The sequence below is a fragment of the Mobula birostris genome, chromosome 6, assembly GCF_030028105.1.
Source record: "Mobula birostris isolate sMobBir1 chromosome 6, sMobBir1.hap1, whole genome shotgun sequence".
NCBI lineage: Eukaryota > Metazoa > Chordata > Chondrichthyes > Myliobatiformes > Myliobatidae > Mobula > Mobula birostris.
In genome coordinates this window covers 119,884,863-119,896,074 of record NC_092375.1, presented here as the reverse complement: position 1 = coordinate 119,896,074, position 11,212 = coordinate 119,884,863, and the positions used below count along the sequence as shown (strand labels likewise).

Here is an 11,212-nt window from a genome sequence, read left to right as displayed (position 1 = left end):
TTGTTGGAAGCGCAAGAGGATGGCGACCGGGGAACGAGGGTGAGTTTCGAGACGTCCACGACCGGTGTCTCCTTGGCATATCTGCCGATTATCAGCTTTCCGCACAGCTCATTCGATGTTGTCGTTTAAAGTTACATTGGATAGATATATGGACAGGAAAGGAATGGAGAGTTATGGGCTGAGTGAAGGTCGGTGGGAATAGGATAGGGTAAGAGTCCAGCACGGACTAGAAGGGCCGAGATGGCCTGTTTCCGTGCTGTAATTGTTATATGGTTATATTCAATCTCCCTGCTCCGCCCTTGTCCTCTGACCTCCTGGCTCGGACGGGATCACCTCTCCATCCCCTTACCTGCTCGCCTTTCCCCCATTGCCGTGCCCCCGACAGCGGGGCTGGGGCTGAGGTGCTTGACGAAGTAGAGTCAGAGCTCCCGGAGAGAGAAGACTTTGTGTATTAAACGTGGAGAGTCCGATATCATTGCCCAAACAGGGGTCCGGGGATCCCAGTGCGTTAATGCAGGGAGGAAGGCTGGTGGAAAATATATATTATTTAAAAATATATTATTTCTGTTTTTGCACGATTTTAATCTATTCAATATATGTATATTATAGTTGATTTACTTATTTATTATTTTTTTCTTCTATATTGTGTATTGCATTGAATTGCTGCTGCTGAGTTAACAAATGTATGTACCAAAGGAAAGAGGTACGTGCACTGGAGGGGTGCAGGGAAGGTTTACGACTATCAGAATCGGGTCACTGAAATAAGTTGTAGTAGCAGAGCGCAGGGATACGTAATTACTATAAATCACAATAAACTAAATAGAATAAAAGAGTAAACTTCCGCTAATGCCCCACCTCCCCCTCGTACCCCATCCGTTATTTATTTATATACACACATTCTTTCTCTCTCTCTCCTTTTTCTCCCTCTGTCCCTCTGACTATACCCTTTGCCCATCCTCTGGATTCCCCAACCCCCGCCCTTTTCTTTCTCCCTAGGCCTCCTGTCCCATGATCCTCTCATATCCCTTTTGCCAATCACCTGTCCAGCTCTTGGCTCCATCCCTCCCCCTTCTGTCTTCTCCTATTATTTTGGATCTCCCCCTCCCCCTCCCACTTTCAAATCTCTTACTAGCTCTTCCTTCAGTTAGTCCTGACGAAGGGTCTTGGCCTGAAACGTCGACTGCACCTCTTCCTAGAGATGCTGCCTGGTCTGCTGCGTTCACCAGCAACTTTGATGTGTGTTGCTTGAGAGTAAAAGAGGAATAATGTTCATAAGATCATTGCCTGCTCAGAAATCTGATGTCCGAGGGGAAGACGTTGACTGTGGATCCTGAGGCTCTTGAACCTCCTCCCTGATGGCAGAAATGAGAAGAGGGCATGTACCAGATGGTGCGGGTCCTTCATAAGGGATGCTGCCTTCCTGGGGCATGGTCTTTTGATGCTGGGGAGGCTAGTGCCTGTGATGAAGCTGGCTGAGTTTACAATCCTCTAACTCGAGGAAATCTGCAGATGCTGGAAATTCAAGCAATCCTCTGCAGCTTTTCCCTATCCCTGTGCATTGGCCCCTCCTCACCAGAAAGTGATGCAATTCCATGGAACATCTGTAGAAATTTGCTAGTCTTGGTGGTGACATATCAGATCTCCTCAGTTTCTTAATGAAGTTTAGCCGCTGGTGTGCCTTTATCATGATTGCATGTTGGTCCCAGGATAGATGCTTTAAGATGTGATGTTGGCTCCCAGGAGCTGCTCACCCTTTCCATTGCTTGACCTCTCAACGAGGACTGGCGCGTCTTCTTCCCACTTCCCCTTCTTGAAGTCCACAGTCAGTTCTTTGATCCTGCTGATGTTGAGTGCAAAGTTATTGATCAACATATCTGGTTTGCTCCTGTACACTTCCTCGCCATTAATACTAGATTAATTCCTGGGTTGAAGAGGTTGACGTATGAGGGAAATTGTGCCAACTATTTGTTGGAGTTTAGACCAATGGGTTTTGAAGGGAACTGACGGGGCAAATGACGAGAAGATGTTTGGAAAGGGTGGTATCCAGAGCTACGAAGCATAATTTCAGAATTCTGCCTCCCTGTTTAAGATGGAGGTGAGAAGAAAGTCCGTCTGTCCTGATCGTGAATTTCTGCAACTCCTATTGCCAGCAAACTGTGGCGAAGGTGCCTTTGAATATATGTAAGGTGGAGATTGACTAACAGTCATAGAAAAGTACAGTACAGAAACGGGCCTTTTGGCTCATTTAGTCCATGCCAAACCATTTAAACTGTCCATCGACCTGCAGCAGGACCATAACCCTCCAAACCCCTCCCATTCATGTGCTGATCCAAACTTCTGTTAAACGTTGAAATCGAGCTGGCGTGCACCACTTGTGCTGGCAGCTCATGACCCTCTGAGTGAAGAAGTTTCCCCTCATGTTCCCTTTAAACTTTTCAGCTTTCACTTGTAACCCATGACCTCCAGTTGCACTTCCACCCGAACTCAGTGGAAAAAGCTTGCTTGCATTTACCCTGTTTATACTCCTCATAATTTTGTATACCTCTATCAAATCTCCCATCAATCTTCTACATTCGAGGGGATGAGGTCCTAACCTATTCAATCTTTCTTTATAACTCATGTCCTCCAGTTCCAGAAACATCCTTGTAAATTTTCTCCTTTTTTCTTCAACCTTATTTACATTTTTCCTGTAGGTAGGTGACCAAAACTGCACACAATAATTCCAATTAGGCCTCACCAACATCTTGTACAACTTCAACATAACATCCCATCTCCTGTACTCAATACTTAGATATATGAAGGTCTGTGTGCTGAAAGCTTTCTTTACGACCCTGTCTACCTGTGAAGCCACTTACAATGAACTATGTACCTGTATTCCCAGACCCCTTTGTCCTACTGCACTTTCAGTGCCCGACCATTCACCGTGTAAGGCTTGCCTACCAAAGTGCAACACCTCACGCTTCTCTGCATTAAATTCCATCTGCCATTTTTCAGCCCATTTTTTCCCACCTGGTCTAGATCCTGCTGCCAGCTCTGATAGTCTTCTTCATTTTCCAGTACTGCCCCCAATCTTGGTATCATCCACAGATTTGCTGATCCAGCTATCCACATTATCATCCAAGTCACTGATTATAGATGACAAACAACAATGGACCCAGCGCCAATCCCTGCGGCACTCCATTGGTCACAGGCCTCCAGTCAGAGAGGTGACCATCCACTACCTCTCTCTGGCTTCTCCCATAAAGCCAATGTCTAATCCAATTTACTACATCATCTTGAATGTCGAGCAACTGAATCTTCTTGACCAACCTTCCATGCGGGACCTTGTCAAATGCCTTGCTAAAGTCCATGTAGACAACATCCACTGCCTTGCCTTTATCACCTATTCTGGTAAAATCCTTGAAATACTCTATAAGATTGGTTAGGCACAACCTACCACGCACAAAGTTGAACTAGGAGGGCCTCGAGGGGGTGTGTGAAGAGGGTGAAGGTGGAAGCCAAGAACTGGGTCAGCCATGATCTTAATGTATGGTGAAGCAAACACAAGGTCTGAATGATTCACTACTCCTGGTCTCAGATTTAGTTGGTGTTTCAAAATAGTTGGATAAAGACTTGGAGAAAATTATGGGAAATTATACAAGAGCTGGGGAGCTAATTAGACAATTTGCATTCTGCTCTGAAAGTTCTGCATAGTTTTATTGCAATTTAATGTTTTTTATTGTCAAAAAAATTAGGCTGGTCCTGATACTAATGGAGAATAGGTTATGGAGAAATGACTGGGCCAGGGATGAGATGAGATTCTCCTGAATGCCTGCATAGATTTAGAAGGCCAAAATAACCCCTGATACAAAGAGATGAGAGGAATTAATCCTGAATTCCACAACCTACAGACTAATTTCTATCCACACTGTCAATATGGCTCAGATTTCTTTAGGTGAGGTACAACTAAATCTCTGAGCAACTGGAATGTGACTTCACACACAGCTTCAGTTGTGGGAAATTTGCAGAGTTCAACAATGGGACAGCCAGGAATTGTTAATTAAAAGGGAGAGTTCAATATGAGAATAACCTCATGGAATATTATATACATAGATTACAACATTCTGTAGATATTAACGTGGGTGCCGAACAGACTGAGGCAAAGAACACTATTTTGAGGAACAAGGAAATAGAGAAATCAAAATATTTTGTGCTCTCTTGTCTGGGTTCAGGTCGAAGGGATTAGGCAGAATAACGGTTTAGCATGGACTAGATGGCCAAAGGGCCTATCCTATATTGCTCTAGGACTGTTGTCTTTGAAATCGAAGCTACTGGAAATGTTGGAGAACGAGTCTAGAACAGTTGAGGAGCAAAAAGAAATTAGCATAAGTACATCTGTTCCAGTGGAGAAAATAATTGGGCTGGAAGATGTTATCTGCATTTGAGGTTTTGACAACGGTGGTGATGGAGCAAGTGGATGCACTAGTCCATGTCTTCCAAAATATCAGAGATTCAAGAACATTGCCAATAGTGCTGAACAAAATAATGGAAATTATTTCAAAGTGCTCTTTATGATCTTGGTGATTGGAGTGTCCGAGTCAATGTGGATTTAGGATGGGAGGACAGACACATTTAATAATCTGTTAGTGGTTTGGGTGAGGTTGAATCTGTTCATTGTGCTGCACTTACACTTGCAGAAGGCCTTGATAAGGAGCCACCGGAAAATTTATTGAACCCAACAGCAGAGAAACAGGTCTTTCAGTGCATCCTATCCAAATGGACTGCGATACAGGTTGACCTTCACTAATCCGGCACCACTAGGACCTGAGGAGTGCCGGATTAGTGAAAATGACGAATTACAGAAGGGTCACTTTAGGTATAATCAGTGCTGGAGTATCGAAGGGGCCGAATTACAGGTAGTCGGATTAGTGAAGGTCGACCTGTGCTAATTCCATTCACCACACTGTCCTGAATCTCTTTTTGCTTTCCCTACCCAAGCACGTGTCCGGATATAAGATTCAAGCTTGTTTGATGCCATTTCCAGTACACGGGTAAAGGAGAACGAAATAGTTGTTACTTTTGATCCGATGCAGCACAAAAAAAACACAATAAGATAAAGAACACAATAATTAAAAGAAACACAATAAATATAAATACACAAGATGGTTTGTATACATAGATTGTATGTCCATAAAGTGACACAAGGCAAAGGAGTGTCTGTACGTAAGGTGGCTGACAGGTTATGATAAAGTAGTGGTGGGGTAGTGGGTGGAGATGTTGATCAGCCTTACTGATTGTGGAAAGTAGCAGTTTTTGAGTCTGGTGGCCTTGGCATGGATGCTGTGTCGTCTCCTCCCTAATGGAAGTTGGACAAACAGGATGGGTGTGATCCTTCTTGATGCCACCTTTCTGTGTATATGTCCTTGATGGCAAGTAGGCTGGTGCCTGGGATGCGCTGGGCAGTTTGTACATAGTCATAGTCATACTTTATTGATCCCGGGGGAGATTGGTTAAATTGTACCGCCCATTGCAGAGCTGTCCTGTCTGCTGCAGTGCAGTTTCCGTACCGTGCACTGACGCAGCTTGTCAGGAGGCTCTCTACTGCACATTTGTGCAGTGATGTGAGTATAGATGTGCAGAGTCCAGCTCAGAAAGTAGAGGCATTGGCAAGCTTTCCTGATTGTATAGAATGTGTGCTGAGACCATGACAGGTTGTGCAAGATCTTCACTCCCAGGAGTTTGAAGCTGGTTGCCGTTTCCATTGCTGTATCGCTTGTGTGTGGGGGGAGAGGGGGTTGGGCTCTGAGTGGTCAGAATTATCCTAAATTCAATAACCATGTCCTTTGTCTTGTTGGCATTGTGGAGGACTTTATTTGCCTGGCCGCATGCCTTGTCCACCTCCTCCCTGTGGACTGTCTCATCATCGTTGGCGATGAGCTACACCACTGTTGTGCCCTTTCAGCACTAATTGTATCTGCCTTTACACCTGGCCTGGCAGTTTGTTCCAGATATTCACAGCGTTGGGTGTAAACAACTTGCCCCTTGTGTTTCCTTGAACCTTCTCCTCTCCTAGTTCTGGAATTGCCTGCCCTGTCTGCAAGGAGCACTACCGTAAGAAAGCGGCATCCATCATCAAGGACCCGCCATCCAGGCCGTGTTCTTTACTCACTGCTGCCATTGGGCAGGAGGTACAGAAGCCTTAGGACCCACGTCACCTGGTTCACGAACGCCCTTCAGCCATCAGGCTTTTGAACCAGCAAGGGCAACTTGCAGTTACCAGTCTGTATTTTACACATTGATTCTTTGTCAGACTTCGTGTGCAGTTTTTCATTGATTCTGTTGTATTTCTTTGTTCACCGTAAATGACTGCAAGAAAATGAATCTCAGGGTAATAGAGGATATACATACAGTATATAATAGGTGTTTGAACTTTGAACTACCCGTGCCCTCCAGTTTTAGAACCTTAGCCTCCTATACGTCAGTGAGACTAAACCTAGCCAATCCAATCTTGTTCTAAAACTACAGCCCTACTGAAAGTGTTGCTTTGATCATTTACAGCATCTGCAGATTACTTTGTGTTCTAAAACTACAGCCCTACATTTGAAGCAATATCTGAGTATATCTCTTCTGTGTTACCTCACCCGTTTTATAGTGTGGAGACCAGAGATCTACATAGTACTCCAGGTGTGGTCTCCTCTTGCATCTACTTCAAGCAGGCTTCAGTCATACTGGTGCCCAAGAAGAACATGGTAACCTGCCTGAAGACCCATCCACAGTGATGAAGTGTTTTGAGAGGTTGCTGTTGAAGCACATCAGCTCTTGTCTGAGTGGCGACTTGGATCCACTTCAGTTTGCTTACTGAAGCAGTAGGTCTACAGCAGATGTTATCTCGTTGGCTCTTCACAGAACCCTGGAACTTCTGGACAGAAAAAATTGCATACATAAGGATGCTTTTTATTGACAACAGCTCAGCATTTAATATCATCATCCCCTCAAAACTAATCAGTAATCTCCAAGACCTGGGCCTCAATACGCCATTGACAATTGGATCCTGGATTTCCTCACTTGCAGACCGCAGTCAGTTCAGATTGGCAAAAACATCTCCTCCACAATCTCTATCAGCACAGGGGCACCGCAGGGATGTGTACTCAGTTTCTGCTCTACTGGCTTAACACCTATGTCTGTGTGGTTACAGGTCCAACACCATCTACTAGTTTGCTGATGACACCACTGTTGTGGGCCATATCATAGAAACATAGAAAACCTACAGCACAGTACAGGCCCTTCGGCCCACAATGCTGTGCCAAACATGTCCTTACCTTAGAAATTACCCAGGGTTACCCATAGCCCTCTATTTTTCTAAACTCCATGTACCTATCCAGGAGCCTCTTAAAAGACTCTATTGTATCCGTCTCCACCACCGTCGCTGGTAGCCCATTCCATGCACCCACCACTCTCTGCTTAAACAAACTTACCCCTGACATCTCCTCTGTACCTATTTCCAAGCACCTTAAGCTGTGCCTTCTAGGCCGTGTGCCCCCTAGGGTATCAGAGGGGGTGATGAATCAGCATACAGGAGAGGGATTGAAAACTTGGCTGAGTGGTGTAATAACAACAACCTCTCACTCAATGTCAATAAGACCAAGGATCTGATTGTAGACGACAGGAGAGGGAAACCAGTGGTCCATAAGCCAGTAATCATCGAAGGATTGGAGGTGGAAAGGGTCAGTAACTTTAAATTCCTGGGCGTCACTATCTCAGAGGACCTGTCCTGGACCCAGCATATAAATATAATTGCGAAGGAAGCACAACAGCACCTCTACTTCCTCAGGAGACTGCAGAGGTTTGGCATGCCATCGAAAACCTTGACAAACGTCTGTATACGTGTGGTGGAAAGTGTGCTGACTGGCTGCACCACGGCCTGGTATGGAAACGCCAATGCATTTGAGCAGAAAATCCTACAAAAGGTAGTGGATTCCCCAGTACATCACAGGTAAAACCCTCCCAACCATTGAGCACATCTACATGAAATGTTACTATAGAAAAGTAGCATCCTTTATCAAAGATCCTCACCACCCAGGCTATGCTGTTGTCTCACTGCTGCCATCAAGTAGAGGGTACAGGTGCCTCAGGACTCGCACCACCAGGTTCAAGAACAGTTACTACCCCTCAACCATCAGGCTTTTGAACAAAAAGGGGATAGTTACACTCATTCTATTTCTGGTGTTCCTACAACCAATGGTCTCACTTTAAGGACTCTTGTTATTTCATGCTCTTGCTATTTATTGCTATTTATTTATATTTGCATTTGCACAGTTTGTTGTTTGTTGATCCTGTTGACAGTGACTGTTCCATAGGTTTGCTAAGTATGCCCGCAGGAGAAAGAATCTCAGGGTTTTATGTGGTGGCATGTATGTACTCTGATAATAAATTATACTTTGAGCAACACGCACAAAATGCTGGAGGAACTCAGCAGCCCAGGCAGCATCTGTAGAAAAAAGCATAGTCAATGTTTCAGCCCAAAAATTCGACTGTGCTTTTTTCCATAGATGCTGCCTGGCCTGCTGAGTTCCTCCAGCATTTTGTGTGTGTTGCTCGGATTTCCAGCAGCTGCAGATTTTCTCTTGTTTGTGGATTATACTTTGAATGTCAGGCTGCTGTTCGTTAATTACAGCTCAGCATTCAACACCATCATATCCTCAGCACCAATCAACAAGCTGCAAAACCTGGGCCTCTGTCCCTCCCTCTGCAACTGCATTCCTGAGTTTCTCATTGGGAGGCCACAGTCTGTACGGATTGGAAGTAACGTCTCCTGCAATCAACGCTGGTGCACCTAAGGGTGCGTGCTTTGCCCACTGCTCTACTCTCTCTACACCCTCAATTGTGTGGTTAGGCACAGCTCGAACACCGTCTATAAATTTGCTGATGACACAAGTATTGCTGGCAGAATTTCAGATGGTGACGAGGAGACAAACAGAAGTGAGATCAGCTGGTTGAGTGGTGTCAGAGCAACAGCTTTGCACTCAACGTCAGTAAGACCGAGGAATTGATGGCGGACTTTCAGAAGGGGAAGTCGAGGGAGCACACCCCAGTCCTCATCGAGAGATCAGAAGTGAGCAGTTTCAAGTTCCTGGGTCTCAACATCTCTGAAGATTTATTCTGGGCCCAGCGTACTGATGCAATTACAAAGAAGGCTCAATAGCTACTATATTTCATTAGGAGTTTGAAGAGACCTGGGATGACACCAGAGACTTGCAAATTTCTACAGATGTCCTGCAGAGAGCATTCTAACTGGTTGTGTCGCTGCCCGGTATGGAAGGGCCACTGCACAGGTGAAGCACCTTCAATTACTCCAAAAGACTGAGGTTTGGTAAAATACTGAAAGGCTTTTATTCGCTGTACAATACGACCTCCACAGTGAGAGTCTGCCCCCAGACTGAGGGGGAGGGGCAAGACGAACACCTTTATACAGGACTCTGTGGGAGGAGCCACAGGGGCAGTCAGCAGAGGGGTGTGTCCAGACAGGTAACTGAGTTACAACACACAACAGGATTGAAAAATGCTGCAGAAAATTGCAAACTCCATCATGGGCACTAGCCTCCCCAGCATCAAGGACTCCTTCAAAACAGGAATCTGAAGACACACACTCCATGTTTTAAGTACAGCTTCTTCCCCTCCTCAACAGATTGCTGAATGGACCATGAGCGAGACATTAACTCAAACATGTGAAAATCTGCAGATGTGGAAATCCAAGCAGCAGACACAAAATGCTGGAGGAACTCAGCTGCTCAGGCAGCATCTGTGGAAATGAATGAACAGTCAATGTTTTGGGCCGAGACCATGAACACAACCTCACTATTTTTGTGCTCTTTTTGCACAAGTTAAATTTGTATATTATTTTATATTATATTATAATTTATTATATATATAATAGTAATTGTAGTATTATAACGTACTGCACTACAAAACAGTAAATTTCATGACATATCCTGTTGATATTTAACCTGGGTCTGATTCTTCAACGAGTGCTCTGTGCATAACTCTCAAGGCATCTAAATAGAAGCCGATATAAAATATTTATCATCGATGCAGCAACAGAAGTCTCACTGAGATTGAAGTGTCTTTATGTTCCTTTTCTTGATCTTTTGTGAATTTGTACCAAAGATTTTAATTTCACATTGGCATTTATTTTATATGAGGTACAATAATAGGACTGTTTAGAGATGGGGTTATTTTTCTATTGTCTTTTTAAAAGATTAATATTAATAATTTTTGAACGAGTGTTACAAACTGTTTCATTTATTCCAATCTGCCTCTGTTCTGTGTACCTGATTTAGAAATTCACTGTGGAACAGAGTCTTCCGGCCCAATGAGCCACATCACCAGAAATCCACCCGTTAACCCTCGCCTAAACACAGGACAATTTATAATGACCAATTAACCTGCCTTTGGAATGTGGGGGGAAATTGAAGCACCTGGAGGAAACCCAGACATTCACAGGGAGAACATACCAACTCCTTCCAGACGGCACGAGAATTGAACTCTGAACTGCCACACCCTGAGATGTGATGGCAGTGATTGACTGCTATCATGGTTTTACTTTTATTAAGACCAAAACAGTGAATCCACATAAATATGCAACAGGGCTCATTCCTTTTCCATAAAATCATCCTTAATTATTGTTACTGATTCATTAATCAATGATAAGATGCTCAAAATTACAGTGACGTGCAAGAGAAGCTTTTAGAAGATTATCAACACTTTGGGTGCAAGGTGTCAGAAAGGTTTGCCACTTTTTCCCTAGATAGTTTAGAAGTTCTAGGTTGAATATTAGATCACGGAAACATTCCTTTGGCCCAGCTTGTCCGTTCCAAACAGTTTGTCTACCTGTGGTAGTCCCATTTGCCTGAGTTTGGCCATATGTCTCTAAACTTTTCCTATCTGTCTGATTGTCTTTTAAATGTTGCTGTTGTTCTTGCCTCTACCACTTCTTCTGAGTAGGAGTAAAGTTGTCCCTCGGGCTCCTTTTAAATCTGTCCCCTCTCACTTTATTTAAATCTATGCCCTCTAGTTTTGTACTTCCCTACCCTGGGGGAAAAATCTGTGACCATTTACCTTATTTATGACCCTCAGGATTTATATAAACCTCCTAAAAAGCCACCCATCTGTGTTCCAGGAAAAAGAAAGCCCCAGCGTATCCAGCCTGTCTCTATAACTCAAGTCCCCCAGTCCC

The 11,212-nt window shown here is 44.2% G+C and overlaps 1 protein-coding gene across 2 annotated transcripts in view; it reads left to right on the top strand.

Moving 5' to 3' along the window:
- Positions 1-11,212, top strand: part of lss (lanosterol synthase (2,3-oxidosqualene-lanosterol cyclase)) — a 106,264-nt gene continuing 95,052 nt past the window's right edge. For both annotated transcript variants that reach the window (XM_072261168.1, XM_072261169.1), the window contains exon 1: positions 1-39. In XM_072261168.1, coding sequence (XP_072117269.1) covers positions 20-39 — 20 coding nt within the window. In that variant the 5' untranslated portion in view covers positions 1-19. The remainder of the gene's footprint in view (positions 40-11,212) is intronic.